Below are 21279 nucleotides of genomic sequence, written 5' to 3'. Positions count from 1 at the left end.
ACCGAAGAAGGGGAATCCAGATGGACGTTGTATGTAGACGGTTCCTCGAATAGTCGTTCGTGCGGAGCGGGAGTTGTGCTAGAAGGACTAGGCGATATTGTCATTGAGCAGGCCAAGAAGTTCGAATTCAAAACCTCAAACAGCCAAGTTGAGTATGAAGCTATAATCGCCGGTCTCCACCTGGAAATCGAGTTTGAGATAGCCAATTTAATTTGTAAAAGTGACTCTCGTCTAGTCATCAGACAACTTACAGAAGAGTATGAGGTAAGGGAAACTTTACTTCAACAATATTTCCATTTCGTGAAAAATCTCTTAACTAGAATTAAGGAGGTCTCGTTCCAACACGTTCGGAGGGAAAATAATACTTGAGCGGACGCTCTCTCAAGGTTGGCCACCATCAAGCAAAAGGGAGTTCATCGGTCGGTCATACATGTAACTTAGATTAAACCAAGTGTTGGCACTGAAGAATGCATGGCGACCGACACCCAACATAACTGGATGACCCCCATCAAGCAATACTTGATAGAAGGAGTATGTGACCCACATCTAGAAAAAACGATGAAGCAACAGGCCGCCCGGTTCATACTCATTGATCAAGACCTATATAGGAGACGATACTCTCGTCCACTCCTAAAGTGTCTCGATCCCAAACAAGTGACTTACGTGATGACCGAGCTACACGAGGGAATATGCGGAACCCATTCTGGAGCTCGAACCATGGCTGCTAAAGTACTACGTGCCGAATACTATTGGGCGACCGTGCAAGGAGATTGCACAGAGTTCGTCCGGAAATGCTTAAAATGCCAAGAATATGGCACCCTATCGCACAAACAACCAAAAAAATTGACACTACATCCTATTTCCCTGGTCGTTCGTGAAATGGGGAATGGATATCGTTGGACCCTTCGCACCTAGCAAGGGGCAATGCAAGTTTCTGTTAGTCGACATCGATTACTTCACTAAGTGGATCGAGGTCGAGCCCTTAACAACCATTACTGCTTGAAACGTCCAGAGTTTCGTATGGAAGAATATCGTCTGCAGGTTCGGTCTACCTCAGGTTATTATCACCGATAACGGTCGACAATTCACTGACCGAGGGTTAGCAGAATTCTATGAAAAACTCAACATCAAACATATTACAAACTCAGTCGAAAATCCACAAACCAACGGTCAAGCGGAGGTCGCCAACAAAGTCATCCTCAACGAGCTTAAAAAGAGACTCGGTCCAACCAAGGGAAATTGGACTGAAGAACTTCTGGAAGTTCTATGGGCCTACCGTTGCACCCCACAATCGACAACTCAAGAAACACCCTACAGCCTGACGTACGACACTGAAGCCATGATTCCGATCGAAATAGGTGAACCTTCACTACGCCGTCAAACGTTAGACTTAGATCTAAATAAAGAAAGTTTGATGGTCGACCTTGACCTCATCAACGAACTAAGAGATAAGTGTAAGATACGCGAAGAAGCATGCAAGATACGGGCGACAAGAAGGTATAACTCGAAGGTAAAGCCACAAAGCTTTCAGAAAGGAGACTTGGTCTGGCGCATGTGCAGTGACGCTCAGAAGGACGATGGAAAATTTTCAAGTAACTGGGAAGGTCCATTCCGTGATGCCGACACAACAGCCGGAGGAGCGTATCACTTAGAATATTTGTCAAGAAAATCTGTACCGAGAACGTGGAATGCCATGCATCTCAAATTCTATTACCGCTGATAAATAAAATTAGTGCACTCTTTCCTCGCTCGGTCGTTTTATCTCTAAGGAGGGTTTTCGGCCGAGAAGGTTTTAATGAGGCACTTTAAAAAAAATTCGTCTTGACAAAGTATTCACCAGTTACGGCAAGAAATTAATAATGTTAATTATTAATTAACCGATCGTTCGGTCAAAACTATAACTTCAGCGTTATTCACCAATCATGGCCAGAAATTAGTAATGTTAATTATTAATTAACCGATCGTTCGGTCAAAACTATAACTTAAACGTTATTCACCAATCATGGTCAGAAATTAATAATGTTAATTATTAATTAACCGATCGTTCGGTCAGAACTATAACTTAAGCGTTATTCACCAATCATGGCCAGAAATTAATAATGTTAATTATTAATTAACCGATCGTTCAGTCAGAAATTATAACTTAAGCGTTATTCACCAATCATGGACAGAAATTAATAATGTTAATTATTAATTAACCGATCGTTCGGTTAGAAATTATAACTTAAGCGTTATTCACCAATCATGACCAAAAATTAATAATGTTAATTATTAATTAACCGATCATTTGGTCAGAAATTATAACTTAAGCGTTATTCACCAACTATGACAAGAAGTTAATAATGTTACGTTATTAGTTAACCGAACGCTCGGTCAAGAGTTATTCACAAAAAATCGTTTTGATCAGAAACAATAACTTAAAGGTTATTCATTAATCCAGTCTTTTATGTATCGAAACATTCGGTCGGAATTAATAACTTGCGTCATTTACCAACTTTGGTTAGAAGTTAATAATTTGGTAAACATATCCACACCATTTGTTCGGTCAATACTCAATACTTAATACTTAGTAGAAATGCATAGTTATATAAAAAGAGGAATGTAAAAGCAATTGTTCAAAAGCAATGAAAATAAAGGTAAAAGAGTTTCAAGCCACACCCCGGGTCCAGGTAAATTCATCACATCACAATATTTCAATGGTCTCGTCCGGTTGAGGGGTCTCCGCTATTGGGTTCTCCATGACTTGATCAACATCTTCAACATCATCACCTCCCACGCGGCACCAGTTGACCATTCACTACGTCTTTACCCAAGTCATAACGAGAGTCATCAGTCGGCACGCCATGGAAGAAGGCCACCTGACGTACGCCTTGATTGAAGCTTTCCTCGTTAATGCGCAACATGAACCCCTGAAATTTTTCAATTTCAACGTTGAGGGATTCTTTATCGGCCGTCAGGTTAGCTTTCTCCTGCATAAGATGGTCCCGTTCGGCCATCACTTTAGCAAGCGTGGCCTTTAGAGCCTCTTGTTCTTCCTGGGCCAGCTATTTCTCCTTCTGCTTCTCCTCTTGGCATTTGTCAGCGGCCGCTAGGGCGTTCTTCAGAGAAAGGGCCGAGTCTTCAAGCCTATTCTTCAATTTGGGAATCACGACAGACTCCACCCTCTTCAGTTCGTCGTCGATGGCTCTGCTCACTACCGTCGCCCGACATTGGAGTTCCACCATCTCCTCAATTAGATCCAAAGTAGGGACGACCGCCAATATACCCTCATCCTCCGGGCGTAGGTCGAACTGCATAGTGGGGGCAACTCTTAGCGATAACCCCAACATACTGACTGGCCTACCAGACGATGTACCCGCCGCTAGATTTTGCGTCTTTGACGGACGCCCCTTTTTCTTGCTCACAACTGGAGCGACGATGGCAGTTTCGAGCAGCGCCACCTCTACAACAGTGGGCGGAGGCACGATTCCAGCAACGGTATAAATTTTTCGTCCCTCGGCCTGTCTCTTCAAACTCTTCATAAATTTGCTAAGACTTGGTCCATCTTCAAAACGATTTATGCAAAATACATGTAAAATGAAACTACATCAACTTAGCATCAGAATGGCCAAAGACAAGAAAGTTCACATACCATTTAAATCTGCCCATTTTGTGGACGACCCATACAGAGCTATCAATTCTCGGGTGAGAAGTCTACACGGCAATTGATTAACGTTCAACGGTATCTCTTTGTCGAAAGGGGACAACGATTTCCACCACCAACTACCAAGTTGGGTAGGTTTCTCCGTTCAGTGGAAAGGAAATTTAGTCGTCCCATCTGCGTTGTAAAAGAGATCTCGATCGTCCGGTTCCACAAATACTTTAAAATAGTTTTCCTTGAAATTTTTATAAGAGGTGGTATAGGCAGCGAAACGAACATTCCCCGGTCGGCTGGATAGCGACAGCCAACTCACAGGAGTACTCGGATGTGTGTTGTAATAATACAAAAACGACTCGGGAGTAGGGGTAAGTTTAAAAATACGATATAATATTCGAAAGGCTTGAAGAATTGCCCACGAGTTGGGGTGCAACTGCGTGGGCCTGACATTGAGAATCCGGAGGACTCCCATGGTGAAATTATCAAAAGGAAAGGTAACGTGTAGGTTAGCAAAAAGTGTACTATATACAAAAAAGAAATCATGTGGCGTGTTTTCCCGACCGTGACATACACGGTCGGTTATGCCGCAAACGTCCACAGCTAGTTCTTCGATCAGGCAGTCGGATTCTATAAAATCCTTGTTGGCAGAGAAAAACTTATCTAAGTCATCTGAAGTTCTAATCTTAGTCAGAATATTAAGGATGGACGGATCAACCCAATCATAGGTTGGGTCGTCTGATGACTGACTCGCACTACCGGACGCAGTACGAGTCAAAGACGAATCTACATTATGGGAAGACCCTACAGAAGATGACATTACTAACCTTGACAATAAACAAAACGGGGAAACAACAACTGCAACAGACTCGACACTCGGAGCAAGCAGCGTGATCCCTGTGAGAGAAGAGAGAATGTACACCCCTAAACTTCCCAGCGAAGGAGTATTTATAGTCATCACAGTAAGAGAGAGAAACTCTCGTAAACCATCCAACACCGTTAGATCTACCACAATCCAATGGTCAATACCGCTCGACATTTGAAACAACAAGAAATCCCCACCGTTGAAACCATCAGATGGAACAGTACACCTAGAAACGGCGGCTCTGCCAAGCGTCACATCTCTGCTGTGCATTTAATGATGCCAGCTATCACGCATTATCTTGAAACTCTCAACCATCTTACACGAGTCTTCGGCCGATCATACCCTCAAGCCTGGGGGGCAAGTGTACCGGTCGGGCCTCGGACGACCGAACGCATACATTAAATAATACATTAAAAATATAATATAATAAACATGTGGCAGAAAAACGGTTGCAACTAACGTTGAGTGAGTCAAAGACACTTCGAGAAGCGCTTCCTTACTATCAGGAAACCACTACACATGACCTAAGGACCACTACGCATGTCTTTAACAACTGATTACCTGGCCCATACGAACCAAAGCCCAAGTCAACCTATAAAAGGAACTTCTGAAAGAGGAAAATGTACGCTTTTATGATACCCAGATAGACTAGACTAATTACTAGCACTGACTAGAGCGTCGGAGTGCAATCACAGGTATCCCCGCCGACCGGACGAGCACACTCGTGAAAGAGAAGGAACTTGAAGAATCAGGTAGCTGTTGGCACGACAATAATTGTATATCAACGTGAACCAACATTACTCTAGCCCTGAAATGTAAAAATCTTATACTTCTCCCTTATTAAGTCTTGAAACTGTAAATTTTTTGATGAAGCTCGGTTAGGTAAATGAGAAAATTTGTTGACGAAGAGTACAATTATTCTTTCAACTTCTCTATTTTCGATACAGTTTCCGAAATAATTTTTGAAAAGTTGATTATTTAATACATGTTTTTATCGTCATACTAAAGAACATAAATAAAGACAATAAGTATAGAACGATAAATCTTAAACCTTAAAAAACTCCTCCTTTAAACCTAAGTGATCTCAACGACAGTCAAACCAAGACCATTGTTATACTAAGCCAAACCATACGCAGTAAACCACTTCTTCTGGCACGACACAGACGCAAGTAACCTGCACGCGCCATCGTGGTCGCTATGAGCGAATCCCAAGACCTCTCCTACCCTCCTATAGACCCTGTCAACTTCGATCTCATCATCGTCGGCACCGGCCTATCTGAATCCGTCATCGCCGCCGCCGCATCCGCCGCCGGAAAAACTATCCTCCACCTCGACCCCAACTCCTTCTACGGTAGCCACTTCGCCTCTCTCTCCTTCCTCCACCTTACTGCCTACCTCACCTCCCCCAGTCCGCTCCCCGCCGCCGTCACAACCACCGATTCCGAAGACGTCGTTGTCGATCTCCTCCACCAACCCCTCTGCTCCGATGCAGAAATCACATCCTACGATGAATACTCATTCCTCTGCGAAAATTCGAGAAAATTCAACATCGATTTGGGAGGTCCGAGGGCGCTGTTCAGCGCGGACAAGACGATCGATCTGCTGCTGAAATCGGGCGCGGCGCAGTATTTGGAGTTCAAAGGAATCGATGAATGCTTCGTATACGAAGCAAATGAGGGTTTGGCGAACGTGCCAGATTCTCGCGGAGCAATTTTCAGAGACAAGAAGCTTTCGCTGAAGGAGAAGAACCAGTTGATGAGGTTCTTCAAGCTGGTTCAGCAGCACTTGGATGATACTCAGGAGGAGAAAATTTCGAAGGAAGATATGGAGATTCCGTTTGTTAGTTTCTTGGAGAAAATGAAGTTGCCGCCTAAGATAAAATCGTATTCACCATTTCTGTTTGCTAGTGAGATTTGATTTTCATTCATTTCTGCACATCATTATCATCTTTCTTCAGCTCAGGGGATTTGTTTATTAAGCCTTTCATTGTGTGTGCCCTGTCTGTTTCAGATCACTTTCAAGTTGCATTGTAGGCTATTGATAAAATGTACGTCTTCAGATTAGTAGATAAAGGTGTTTCATTAGCCTGTAATTACCACCGTACTGCATATGAAAGTTTCTGCACTTCTAGATTACCCTCAACACCAGTCCTTTACCATTTTAACCATACTCAGGAAGAAAGTAGGAGAAACTATTGCTCCGCCTGGAGTATCTTGCTTGTTAGTGAAATTTTTAGTTTCTAGTTTGTTATTTTGTCGTGTACTTTAAGTTTCATGGGCATGCTTAGGCGGAAATAGGACTGGGAATTTTAGGTGTTTTGCTATATGAAAATCAACATTGAATCACAATCGAAGTGGCTTACACTAAAGAGTGGTGTGATAGATTCTTTTGTACACTTTTGATATATTTTCCCTAGGAATTGGAGCAGTGATGCTTTTTTAGTGTCTGGATTATATTTATTGTCTCTCTCCATGAAGCTGTTGCTTTTTATGTTCCATGTAAGTGAAATCTGGCCTTTGAATAATAACAGATGAAATCTTAGGTGCTCAGTTTGTTTGGTTGCTGCTTGAAGCATTAAACCGTCTGATGTGGCCATTAGCCATGTTATTTTCTTTTTGGAAAACTGAAGTTGATCATCTTCTTCTGTGATGAAGAGAACTATTTATTTCATATTTCATTGATACTTTCTAGTAAAGTATGTCAACTCAAATAATGCACGCATAACCTGTTGACCTGCTTCAAGTACGCTAAGGTAAAGTCTTTCTGTCTTCCACAGGATTCTTCTGTATGCTATAGCCATGCTAGATTATGATCAAGACAGTAACGAGGTTTGTAAAGATTTGCTTAAAACAAAAGATGGAATAAATTGTTTAGCTCAATACAGCTCATCTGTTGGAAGGTATTTTCATATTCTTATACTTTCATGCATTACATTTGCCATACTGTTTAATTTTCTTTTTGAGATACTTATCTTATTTAACTCAGGTTTCCTAATGCTCCTGGGGCTTTGCTTTATCCTATTTATGGTGAAGGAGAACTACCACAAGCCTTTTGTCGCCGTGCTGCTGTCAAAGGTTGCATTTATGTAAGTTACAATGGATTTACATTGGATTACTATTACGGAAATTTTCTAGTTGCTGTAACTTCTATAGAGCTTGCATTTTGTTTGAAAACTTATTTAGTAAACAGAAAACAAAAACATTGTTTTATACATTGATTCTAGATGCTAAGTGCATATTGCCTGTTTCTCTTTCTCCCGTTTTTTGTCCTGTTACATAAGTGCCATCATACATTATGTATGGTAGAAGGAAGCATGGTTCAGCTATCATGTTGTCAAGGAATTTGGCATGTTTGGCTTTTCCTGGATCTTTCTTTCTGAATGCCAGGATTGTGGTTGCGGTAAAAGGGATGGATTCAAATTTTGCTACAAAAGGATACTTGATTATATTATTCAATTTAGTGAAAGTACTATCTCTGTGTGTTATTGTCATAACGATTTACTTGTTTAGGGTTAGGATGAAACTCCTTTATCTTTGTTCTCTTGATGTTGATATTTGGATATTTTATGATTTTTGTTGGCAAACTAAATACCTTGTTAACTATGTTTCTGCTTGCATGTTTTCAAAATTATTTTTGTTTATTGTTTTGTTGACCATATCTGCTTATTCACATTTTATACTTCTGTGACTCAGGTTCTAAGAATGCCAGTTGTTTCGCTGCTTATGGATAAGGTGCTCATATATATATATATATATATATTTATTTGATCTCTTTTTTCTAGTACTTTTTTTTGTGAGAAAAGATGAGGTTGAAGTCAATTGCAAAAGGATTTTCATCTGTAATTTTTAAACCAACATTGCAGGTTACTGGGCTTTATAAAGGTGTTAGATTAGCTTCAGGTCAAGATTTATATAGCCACCAACTAATTCTGGATCCATCCTTCACGATTCCATCACCGTTGTCTTTGTCTCCAAGAGATTTTCCTTCTGAAAGGCTCCAACTGTTGAGTCAGAGAGATATTAAAGGAATAGTGGCTAGGGGAATATGCATCACAAGAAGTTCAATAAAGCCAGGTGTATCTAATTGCTCAGTGGTGTATCCTCCTAGATGTAAGAGAAATCTAAACGAAGCATTTATAACTAGAGACATATTAAAACATGAGAAAAAAATTAACTTTTCCTCTATTGCCTATAGCTTTGTATCCCGAACAGATGACGTCAATCAAATCTCTTCAGATAGGATCAAATCTTGCTGTCTGTCCTGAGGGAACGTAAGTTTTTCACAAAATAGAAATTGAAATGTTCATTTTAAATTTATTCTTTTATTTCTTCTTATCTTAACTTCCAACAAATCAGATTCTACACGTTGAAAACCTTTTAGCCTTAATTAACTTCAATTCATGATTAACCTCCCCAAAGCTCTGCCCAAACAAAGGAGTAAACTCAATATTGTTGTCAAACCCCACATAAAAATCTTCATTGTAATTTTTAAAAATTCCTTTTTAAGCAGTTTGCATTTTATTTTATCAAAAGGATGCATCCAACACTTAAAACAGGAAAATGCGTTTTGCTTAAAAAAAATGAAGGACCCTGCTGCACATTTCTATTAGTTGGGGTTTTTCAAATTGAGCCTATTCTTCATATGGATGAAGCTGCAGAGCATTAAAAAATAAAGAAAAAGTGAACCATTTTTTTTGGTTGGGTGTGAGAAGTTGATATTGCATATAAAAATATTTTTATAATTTAATTGCTCACATTTAGAAACATTTTTGTTTGGGATTTACTGATAAGCTTTTTTTTATAGTCATTGTATCTTTTACATTGTTTTCTGGCTTCAGGATAGTGACTGTTACTCCCATAATTTACGTTTAAAGTTCCGCTCCGTGTTACCATATTCATATCCGTGTTTTCCTTTTCTTTCTCAGCTTTATTTTATATTTTTCCGCATTGTGCAATAATGCCGATGAAGGAAAGAATCTACTAAAAGCAGCCATGAATGCTCTTCTCACACTGCCTGTATCCGGAAACACTATTTCTAGTGTCCAAAGTGACAGTGAAGATACTAAACCGATTGTGCTCTGGAGTGCATTGTATATTCAGAAACTAATTATGGTTTGCTTCTAATCCTTATTCACAGATTTATTTCTTCAACAGTGTTTACTTTACCTGCATATTATTCCATGTGCACTTGTTTCCTTTACTCCAAAGCTCATTACTCATTTGAATTTCTTTTTATCATTATGGAGACTCTACCCTTATTACCCTGTCTACTTTTTCAAAATATTTTTATTTTTTATCTCTAGAAAGTATTAGGGCCCTAAGGACTAGATATCTCATTTTTCAAAGAACACAACCACTGGTAACTAACTAGGCAGTGCTTTTTAATATTAATGTGTTTCAAAATTGTAACCTGAGTAACATTGACATGGACATCATTTTCTGACTATGGATATACTGTGATCTCCTTTTCAGAGTAAATTTGAATTGATCAGCTCCACCTCTACACCGGATGGAAATCTGAACTACAATGACCTTTTAGATGCGGCTGAGAAGGTTTGTCTGATTATCCTTTATTTGAAAACATGTTTCTTCTCATTATTTCTGTCTGACTTCTTGTTGTTGTCACTCAAGTAGCTAGCTAACAAACCTTATTTTTGGACGAGTTGCCTGTCATTTTTGTTTTTCAATGAAAATTAAGGGAACGAATTGGAAAATATTTGTGCACGCGTGCATTTGTTTTGGCAGGTGATTGCGCAAAGACAAAAAATTTACAAACCTTGATTAATTATTATTAGCCCTGTAACTGAGTATAGTAGTTTGGTGGTGGTATTCTCGCAGCTATTTGGTCAGATGTACCCCAATGAAGAATTCTTTCCAAAGGCGACATCACCCGAAGATCCAACAGATGAGGATGATAATGGGGTGACTCTGGATAGCTAAATAAGGTCAAAACCAGCTGATCATTTAATGCAGAACGGTAGGAGAAAGGAAGCCGTGAAAGATACACACGCCCAAAAAATCGAGGATGGGGATTAAAATTTGTAATTATAGAGGTAAAAGGTTACATATCTTAATTTTTAGATGAACAAAATCAAAACAAGTCCCCAAGTCTAGGAAAAGTAGTGGTCAGTGATTCTGAATTTTTTTGTAAAGCATACACATACTCATTTGTTGCCAAATATCCACTTATGAGCATTTGTTGGACCAAGTTGCCACTTGTTTTTGAATCGGAAAAGGGGAAGTTCCACGGGGCTGACTGAATTACATCGCTGTCGTTCCTATATCTTCATCTGCAATTTGTGTTTTAAAACAATTTGAATGTACAATATTTGTATGAGAATAGGATGTATTTTGAATTTGTTGCAACTGTGACCGACATGCATATTGTAGCTTGTAAGACTGCACTTAATTTATCAAAAACAATTGATTTCATACGAACAGAACAAATCAAATGTCCTTCCTCAATAAAATTCAGTCGCCTCAAGATATTGGGCACAAACAGTTCTACTGTCAGAAAAAGATGACCACCAAATAGTGTAATGCTATTACTTCCCACGAAAAAAATTCATGTGTTCAGGTTACACAAATAAATTAGACATCAGTAGGTGGGTTTGTCATTCCAATACAGAAACTTCTATTTTATTTTAGGCTTAAGTTGATTAGACATCAGTTTAGTGATGACATGATATCTTAGTGAGTAAGATTAACACATGTTTTTGTTTTTGGTCTTTAATAAAACAAATTATAGTTTGGTCTCTTAAATATTTTATTTTTATTTTTGTTTTGATCTTTGATGTTTTTTAATAATTTTAAGTGGTGAATTATTTATTAAGTAATCATATCAGTACTTGAATGATTGTAAAATATTTGTTCGGAGAAAAAGTTAAAATACAAACCATATTATTTTGCTTTTGTTAATGTTTAGATATCTTCTTTATTTCAATATTTTAAATATTTTATATTTAACGGTGAGATCAATAGAAAATGGAGAATTTAGACAAAAAAAAACATCTTCCACCACCTATCAATTTTTACCCATCTTCATCCATTGTAAGTTTTATCGTCAAGCAAAGAAGATTAAAAAAAAGACGTAAACCCTAACCGAAGAAAAAATTTCATCGGTTCAATTAACTTTTTTTAAACAAAATAATTTAAATAGAATACAAATGACACCATAATTAGTCACGCTCATTTAATAAATTCATCTTTTATCAGAAACTAATACAAGAACTTTTTTTTATTGAAGACCAAAAAAATAAAATGTAAAATACTATTAGAAATCGAAAGTAAAATATAGAAAACAATACACAATTCAAACCTATTTTGGTTGGCATGAAAACAGAAATTATCGACAACAATATACAAAATTTATTAATTTATGAGTAAATAGTTATTGAGATTATTCTTTAACTTTCTTTAAGAATGCACTGTCATTAGTATAAAACACATCTAAGCGATCCTCAAATCAACCAACTACTTCCTGGGTCTTTCTTCAGACTAATTTTAGCCATTTTCTCCCTACATTTAAGAGCTTCTTCCCATTTTCCCTCTCCAGTGTAAATGTTTGAAAGAAGAATGTACGAAGCATGATCACTGGGATTCAATTCTATCATCCTCATTGCAGATTTTTCTCCAATTTCTGTGTTATTATGATTCCTACAAGCACTTAGTAATGTTCTCCAAGCTGATTCACCTCCATCCTTCTGCACTATTTGGTAAGCTTCCTCTAGTCTTCCTGCCCGGCCAAAGGCATCAACTAAGCATGCATAATGCTCAGATTCAGGCTTAATCTTGTATTTGTTAACCATCAATGTAAAGAAATACAAAGTATCTTCTACATAACCTGAATGGCTACAAGCTGATAGCAGAGCTAAGAAAGTTACGTGATTGGGGGTCAAACCATTCTTCTCTAACTTATTGAATATCTGTATGGCTTCTTGTGCTTTCCCATGATGAGCATATCCACATATCACAGCATTATAAATTACTTCATTTGGCTCTACTTGTTCACCAAAAACTTTCTCCGACTCCTCCATGGTTCCACATTTAGCGTACATATCTATAATGGAACTTCCAACGTACACATCACGGTTGTAACCAGACTTGATAGAGAAAACATGGAGTTGTTTACCCACTTGTATAATTGAAAGTTGTGAGCAGGCTGAAATACACAATGGAAGGCTATAAATGGTAAAAGTGATTCCATCAGCCAACATATCTTTGCATAGCTCTAAAGCTTCTGATTCCATCCCATTTTGTTTGTAAGTTCCAATAATAGAACTCCAAGAACCATCATCTTTTCTGACAATGTTAATAAAAGCTTTAAATGCGTCACCAATTTGTTCACACTCAGAGTACATGTGAACTAATGCATTGCCAACCAAAGTATGAAGACTCACACTTGATTTTACTATAAGTGAATGAATTTGTCTACCTACCGGCAAATCTAATTTATTCTCACAAGACTTTAAAACAACAACTAGGGTGGCAGCTTGAATTTGCAACGAGGTCGTTCTGCGAAGTTCTTGTAATAGTTTCGTAGAGGGACCAGATCCTCGCCCTGGCTGTGCATGAGCCATGATCATGGAGTTCCATGCTACAATATCTTTATCAACAATTCTTCTAAACAGCTTGTCCACATCCACAAGTTCACCGAAACTGGCATAGAGAGTCAACAACACACTTGCTACAAAACAATCGTTTTGATACCCAGTTTTTATCATTTGGCCATGCACTTGAACTCCAGCGTTAAAGTCCTCTAGTTCAACACAAGCTTTCAAAGTACTCGATAACACATGCTGATCTGGTCTATTCCTTTGTCTACACATGTCCTTGAAAAAATGCACAGCTTCCTCCCCTCTATCATTCATGGTATAGCCTGAAATGATAGAACTCCAAACAAAATTATCCTTCTCCTCCATGGAGTAAAAGACTTTCCTGCAAGAACTTACATCCCCACATTTGGCATACAAGTTAACCAGAGCACTGCCCACCACAATATCAGCTTCAGCACCAAACTTAGATGCAAGCCCATGGATTTGCTTTACCTGTTCTAAATAAGAGCAGCACTTGAGTAAGCTAACAAAAGTACTATCATCGGGTTTCAATCCTTGGACCTCCCACATCTCAGAAAACAACCTATGAACCATGATAAAATCACCAACATGAGCAAACCCAGAAATCATAACATTCCATGCAACAAGGTCTTTCATCAACAAGTCATGAAAAGCACGACATGCATCACCGAGATTATTGCCACTGTTAAAGTACATATGCACAATAGAGCTTCCAGCAAACTTGTCTCTCTCAAGCCCAGACCGAACTAGCAGACCATGAATCTGCAAACCCACTTCCCACAATGAAGGAGTGGCACAAGCTCGAAGCAGAACAGAGAATGTGTACTCATTGGGCCTCTCATTCGTTTCACGCATGTGATTGAACATCTCAAAGGCTTTTGGAAGTGACCCAGTTCGTAGATGCGAGGAAATTAAGGTTGTCCAGGTGACAACATTCCTGTGAGGCATATGGTCGAACAGGATGTGGGCATGTCCAAAGTGACCAAATTTGGAATACAGATTCAAGAGAGTATTGGTTAAGTGGGTTTGTGAAATGCATTGAGAGAGAATGAGCTTTGCGTGGATTTGGCTGCATTGTCTCAGCGTTATGGGTTTTGAAGACTTTGCCAGTGACAGCAAAAATGGTTCAAGCACACCACATACTTTGTTTGCAACTTCTGGCTCAAACGCTGTGTGCCGGATCATTCCAATTCCCCTATCATTAACAGACTTATCAGCTCCCTCACCTCAAATCCCACTCCTACACTTTCTTTCCTTTCCTTCCACACTCTTTTAATTCTTCAATTCTCCAAAACCCCTTTCTCTATCTCTCTACGGCATCTGCAGCTACGCGGTTGGTGAAACCGGCGCCTCAGGGAAGATAACCGGCCGGTCCGGTCAGGTGACAATCCCGAAACGGAAACCGGCGGAGGCAGAAGGCACGACCGCGAACACCGTGTTGCAGCCACCGCTGGTTTTAACAGTGCTGCTCAAAATTTTGTTTATTCATAGTTTTTCTCTTTAGCTTAATGCTTGGTCCTTTCTTTCCTAAATAATTTCATTTTGAATTTGGTAAAGTAAACCAAATTTCTTTAATCTAAACACAATTTTCAAAAACTTTTAAACATGAGTAATGATCATTCATCACTACTCTAATTTTTCATACAAATTACAATTCTCAATATTATTATATTTTTTATTTTTTATATTATTAAATTACAAATTTATTTTTTCTTATATATATTTTATTTTTAAATCCATCACGTGAAAGAATTATATACAGCTCTAATAATTATTAAACTATCATATTCCTTTAAAACATATCTAAGAGACATATCACATCAACAACAAGCAAGCATAGACAAAATTATTTCATTTTGCTTGGGAAATTAGGGAATGTATATTTGTATGATGATAATTTGATTGAAAGATATGTATTGCAAAGCCAATCTAAGTCCACTACTTCACTGCCAAAGGAAGTGGTTGTGAAGTTACCATTAGCAGATTCAAGTATTACTACAACAAAATTCATCTCCACCAATCTGAATGTGTTTAGTTCTAAAGATGAGGTAATATGATACTGAATTGTTCTATTACTGTACCAAATGTTTTTAATTTTTTTGACAATCTAATTCTTCTATATAATTTTATTGATTTTAATCCACAACTTAATTCCACTACAACAAATCTCAAGGATGGGATTAACTTTAGTTTTGTCAATTTTACAAATTTTCAAAATTAAAAAACTTGTACATAACTGGACACAACAATGGAGACAAGTCTTTAGTATGTTGTATGTTTGAAGAGTAACAACAACCTTCTCTTTTTAACACACCTCTTAGTATTGGTTAAAATTTAATAGATACATAGATATTCATTCACTTTCTCGTGAATTATTCTTTTATCTGTTTCTTTCATTATAATGCTAATCCAAAATTATGTTTATTTAAGTTGTATTTCTTTGATGGTGTTGGAAATCTCACCTCCACTAGAGAAAATATATTTAAAAAATATATAGTTGAGTGCAAATTTTATTTTATGAGAGAGTTTTGTAATATGGAGTTAGATTTAAAGTTTACTCATGATATTATGAATTTTGTGAAAGAAATACTTTACCTTTCAATTCTAGTCATCCATGTTTATTTTATAGTATGATATGATCATGATCGTAGGTTTGTACCTACAAATTCAAACTTGAACCATACGCATCCAACAACTTCGTGTCTCTTATTGGTATTGTATAACATGTTACTTCATGTCTCTTATTGGTATTGTATTCCACTAAAACAAGTCTAATTTTAATTTGTCATTCAACATCAATCCTTCTCTCAAAGTGTGTTGTTCAATGTGATAAAAAAATTTTCAAACACACTTTTGTTTATAGGGAATGAATTGATCAATGTGAGTAAACTATCTTATAGCTTTAAGATCCATTGGAGTTAACAAGTATCCATTGAACTCAACAACGGTAAAACAAAAAAGGGAACACTTTATGTCATTGCTTTAATAAATTTAGGAAGCCTCAAATATCAATTTTATTCCTGATGTTGATCATATATTTGCTTCATAGTTACTTATGTTGCTTAAATAAGAATGTTAGCGTGAAACTTGCTACTTTGAGCTATTTTGATTTGGATGTATTGTTGTTTTAACATACTCACAATGTCACTTTGTGTGATAATGAATTATTATGTTTACATGTTTCAGTCATTAACAAAGATGATCCAGCTTTATTATACCGAGAAAATATAGCAAGTATGAGCATTTGTTAGTGTGAAGAAACTTGTTATTTTGGAATCTTTTGATTTGAATGTACTCTTATTTTAATATATTCAGTGCTAATTTGTGTTTTACTTTTCAAATCAATATACTCGTGCTAATTTGTGTTTGAATTTTTTGATTTGAATGTAATGTTGTTTTAATATACTAGGAGCTAATTTGTGTAGTGATGTACGATTTTGTTACTCATTTATCTTAAGAAAGTAAGATAAGATTAAGAAGTGAATTTTAAGTTATATTTCAACTTTATAAAATCAATTTTTAAAATAAAATACGATAGAAATATTTTTTGAAAAATTACGCTAGTATAATAAGGTTATTAATAAATAATGATTTGAAGATATTGTAAATGAATGTTTAACTTTAGAGATCTAAATGAGTAAATATTATTTAAGACGATACCATTTTGTGTTATTTTATCAATAATGTTAAAACTCATATTCCTACTTGTCACTACAAAATTAATTCAAATTTTTCTAATTTGAAACAAATTAAATTATATTAATGAAATTGTAAAAGATAATTTATATATTATTTTTATGCAACATTAATTTACTTGATATTTGTTCTTACTTTCCCATTATTCTATTCCATGTGCATGATTTCTTTTGTTAATATCACATAAATAGATTGAGGCATTAAATTATCCAAATTCATTATCTTTAGTCTTTCCGAGAACAAGTTGAAATACAAATATTGTTGATAATTTAATTACTTACCGAGAAAACAAAACTTACATTTGTTTTTGGATATGGAGCCCCCATCTATTATAGATGGATCCATCAATGTCACTTTATACATACTTCTCACTCTTGAGATTAACCTTATGATTAATATATTCCTCCAACCATGTAAAATAATAATACTATAAGAGAAAGCATTTGTGAATAAATAGCTCGTTATTTCTCTTTAAAAAATAAGCAAATAAATATGTAAAATAGAGCAATAAAATACAAAATATATGTCTGTACAAACTTTTATCTTATATTCTTATCATCAGCGATTCAAAACCGTGTTAATTAATCCTTACGATATTTTTTCTTTATCAATTAAAACTTTTATTCCTAGAAAAAGAGATATATAAAAAAAAATATATGGACATATTGATTTCTTCATATTTTTAGTTCTATGTCCTGGGTTGGATAAAAAGTATTTCTTAAATAAATTATTAAACTTGAAAAGTACTCTTTATTGGTTATACCTCCTATTTTTTAATGAAAGAATGAATTTTTTAAGTAAAAAATAATTACCTCTTAAAATATAAATATATTAATATATTAAAAATAAAGGTTATTACAATTTACACACATTAACAACTTTTTATTTTATTTTATATGACATGATAACTAAAATAAAATATAATATATTTACACTTTAAAAAAAAATCAGTATGTTGTATTTATATTCTATGACATAAATACTATATAAAAGAAAATCAATTAAAAAGCATAAACACGTTTTGTATACTTTTTAAACATTTGATTACTCTTTTATCCTAAATTTATGGATATAAACCAAGTTAGATGGATTAGATTTTCCTATACACATGATCTGAATCGTTTAAATTGTTATCAATCAAATATTATTTAGAGTATATATTTTTTCAATCATAAGAATTATAATAGAGTTTAATCCAAACATTTTTATTTATTGATAGTTCAGTTTTTAAAATATAAATTAATATAAAAACTCAGTTCAACTTTTTAACTATTTCAAATTTTGGTATAATTGAATTGAATTTAATATTAATATTCTTTTAATCATCGAATTTAATATTAATATAATTCAATTCAAATATTATTTAACAAACTTAATGTATTTGGTAAAATTAATTAAGAATTTTTTTTCACTTCTTTACTAAACTTCATTCTCTATTTCTCTCCAATCATCAAGTACAAACATACATATTCAAATACTGTTCATGCGAAAACAAAGAGACAGAGGGTGAGAAATCTACTTTTCAATTCGCATGAAGATACATATTCCTTTCAATGCATTTATATATCCATGGCTTCTCTTTCCATTTTCTAACCCTATTCAATTCCAACACACTACCATGGCACTCTCTTTCTACACAACCACTCACACAGTTTGCGTCGCTTCTGCCCGATCACCTCTCAAACTTTTCATGCCACTACCTTCTTTCCATAAGAATATTTTTTTTTTTACATAATTTAAATATATATAACAATGTAAAGTGTATTTTTTTAGTTAATATAAATATGGAAAATATTGTCATATTTTAAAAAAGTTAAAATAAAATTTGTTTGCTTAATTATTTTTATTATTATATTTTATTTTTAACAATTATGTTTGTTATTTTACATTTTATAGATAAGGTTAAAAAAAACCATAAACATATATAACCTTTTTAAATAATTAAATAATTAAAAAATTATGTATGACTATATTCTTAAAAGATTTAAATAAAATAATTATGGTTTTAGATCTTTTCTTTAAAATATGAGTTCATTTTATTAAGTTATGAATGTCACTGAAAACTAAACCCTAAACCCTAAACCCTATTCATTTTATTAATTCTCAGTTTCGCTTTTGGATGGGGATATAGGCAACTGTAATCTACGATTGAATGTCACTGAATCGGAGGACGAACCGGCCAAGCTGTGGGAGATTAGTAGACGTGTAGGAACCATGTGTCGTGGGGAAGAAAAGGAGGTAATCAAGGAATATGTAAACATGGAAGCAAGAGATTTGGAGATTCTGAAGAGTGCGGAGGAGGGAAGGAAGAATCGGTTTTTATGATCATAGTTAATTTAAATATCAGAGGGCTGGGGGAGGTACCAAAGCTAGATATATGAGACATGTTATAGGAAGGGAGGAAGCTGACTTTGTTTGTATACAAGAAACAAAATCCAAAGAGCTCTCGGATGCTAGGTGTTTTGTGATTTGGGGGATAACAATGTGGGCTGGATTCATAATAAAGGAGATGAAGGCAGTGGAAGTTTGTTGTCAATGTGGCATAAGGACGTTTTTGAGTATGAAAGTCATGTGATGGGAACTGGTTACATAGCTGTATACGGCCAACACCTTAAAACTTCTTATAGGTGTGTCGTGGTCAATGTTTATTCTTCTTGCTCCTTGAGAGGTAAGAAGACTCTTTGGGAGGACATCTCCAAAGTAAGACAGTCATCACATGTTTTGGCATGGTGCATCTGTGGAGACTTTAATGCAGTGAGAAGTAGCAATGAGAGGAAAGGTATAACAGACAGGGGTGAACAAAAAAGCGAGGTGAATGGGTTTAATAGCTTTATTGATTCCAACTTCTTATTAGATTTACCTCTGGTAGGCAAGAAGTTTACGTGGTTTAAATCTGATGGAACGGCTAAGAGTAGAATCGATAGAGTACTTGTTACTGAAGACTGGTTACTTCTATGGCCCAAGAGTAAACAATATGTCCTTCGAAGGGAAGTGTCAGACCATTGTGCACTAGTGGTGAAGTCAGTAGAGAAGGACTGGGGTCCAAAACCGTTTAGAACCATAGATGCATGGCTGTTGGAGAGAGGGTTCAGCAGGATGGTGAAGGACAAATGGCAGTCTTATTCTATTCAGGGGAATGGGTTTATAATATGTAAAGAAAAACTAAAACTCCTCAAGCTCGATCTGAAGTCTTGGAATATGGACGTTTTTGGAAACTTGGAGACTTCCAAGAGGAGGATCTTACAGGAGATGGAGGCCCTTGATAGTCATGATTGCTCAGGTGGTTTAACAGAAAGTGAGAGGTTGAGAAGACTGGAGCTGGTAAGCAGCCTAAAAGAGAATGAAAAGAAAATTGAATCCCTTAGTTGTCAGAAGGCAAGAGCAAACTGGTTCAAGAGTGGAGACTCATGTACTAGATTCTTCCATTCATCTCTGAGGTGGAGAAGGTTGAGGAATGAAGTGAAGGGTGTCCAGGTGGGGGAGCAATGGTGTGAGGAACCTGGTACGGTTCGGTTAGAGGCGAAGAGTTTATTCAAATCCAGATTCAAAGCAACGAAAGATCTAGGGGTAAGACTAGACGAAGTCGAATTCAAGTCTTTATCCTCGTATCATAATGAGGGTCTTACAGCTGTGTTCTTGGAGAAGGAAGTTAGGGACGTAGTTTGGCAATGCGACGGATCCAAAAGCCCCGGACCAGATGGATTCAATTTCAATTTTATTCGGAAACACTGGGAGTTTTTAAAAGATGAGATCTTGGCAGCACTAACATTGTTTCATGAGACTGGGAGTATCCCGAAGGGCTGTAATGCTTCCTTCATAGCTCTAATACCTAAAGTTAGGGACCCTACATTGCTAGAGCAGTATAGACCTATCTCTCTTGTCGGAGCCTTGTACAAAATCATATCTAAGGTGTTGGCAGGTAGAATGAAGAAGGTGTTGCTAGTTTTGATAGATGAAAGTCAGTCTGCTTTTGTAAAAGGAAGAGGGATCCTAGACAATGTGCTTATGGCTAATGAAATGGTAGAAGAAATTAGAAGGCAGGGGAGAAGAGGTCTGTGTCTGAATGTAGACTTTGAAAAGGCATATGATTCGGTAAGATGGGAGTTCTTATATGATATGCTACTCAAGATGGGGTTTCACCCCCTGTGGAGAGCATGGGTCAGAGGATGCCTGGAATTCGCAACTGTGTCTGTGCTAGTCAATGGGAGTCCTACGGAGGAATTCAAGCCAACAAGAGGGTTGAGACAGGGAGATCCACTAGCGCCTTTTCTCTTTCTTATTGTAGCTGAAGGCCTTGCCGGATTGGTAAGACAAGCCATGAAAACCAAACTGCTATCGGGTCTCAAGATTGGGCGGAAAGAGATGGAAGTATGCATCCTTCAGTTTGCAGATGATACTCTTTTTCTGTGTGAAGACTCCCTTAATAATGTGAGAACCTTGAAGGCCATTCTAAGGGGTTTTGAATTAGCCTCAGGATTGAAGATCAACTTTCACAAGTCAAAACTAGTA

At 36.4% G+C, this 21279-nt stretch overlaps 2 protein-coding genes across 6 annotated transcripts; one reads left to right on the top strand and one right to left on the bottom strand.

The window, feature by feature from the left end:
• Positions 1–5503: 5503 nt before the first annotated feature.
• On the top strand, positions 5504–10864 carry REP (Rab escort protein). Of its 5 annotated transcripts, XM_090298404.1 has the most exons (10): positions 5601–6405; positions 6510–6546; positions 7276–7398; positions 7485–7584; positions 8192–8230; positions 8362–8608; positions 8694–8769; positions 9424–9610; positions 9971–10051; positions 10337–10864. In XM_090298404.1, coding segments are annotated over exons 2-10 (957 nt in total). In that variant the 5' UTR covers positions 5601–6405; positions 6510–6544; the 3' UTR covers positions 10439–10864. The 5 variants fall into 5 exon arrangements, 3 of the variants coding, with proteins under 3 accessions (XP_068468683.2, XP_090154531.1, XP_090154530.1); XM_068612582.2 differs by lacking the exon at positions 6510–6546 and having other exon boundaries at positions 5504–6382; XR_011081017.2 differs by lacking the exon at positions 6510–6546 and having other exon boundaries at positions 5517–6382; positions 9971–10243.
• A 981-nt stretch (positions 10865–11845) lies between these two features.
• LOC137811030 (pentatricopeptide repeat-containing protein At4g13650) lies at positions 11846–14613 on the bottom strand. The gene has a single exon (XM_068612580.2). The coding sequence runs from the start codon at positions 14257–14259 to the stop codon at positions 11959–11961; it is 2301 nt and encodes a 766-aa protein (XP_068468681.2). The 5' UTR covers positions 14260–14613; the 3' UTR covers positions 11846–11958.
• Positions 14614–21279: the final 6666 nt, after the last annotated feature.

The sequence above is a fragment of the Phaseolus vulgaris genome, chromosome 2, assembly GCF_051622355.1.
Source record: "Phaseolus vulgaris cultivar YP4 chromosome 2, ASM5162235v1, whole genome shotgun sequence".
In the NCBI taxonomy this organism is placed as follows: domain Eukaryota; kingdom Viridiplantae; phylum Streptophyta; class Magnoliopsida; order Fabales; family Fabaceae; genus Phaseolus; species Phaseolus vulgaris.
Note: the sequence above shows the minus strand (reverse complement) of the source record. Positions and strands in the feature narration are given on the sequence as shown.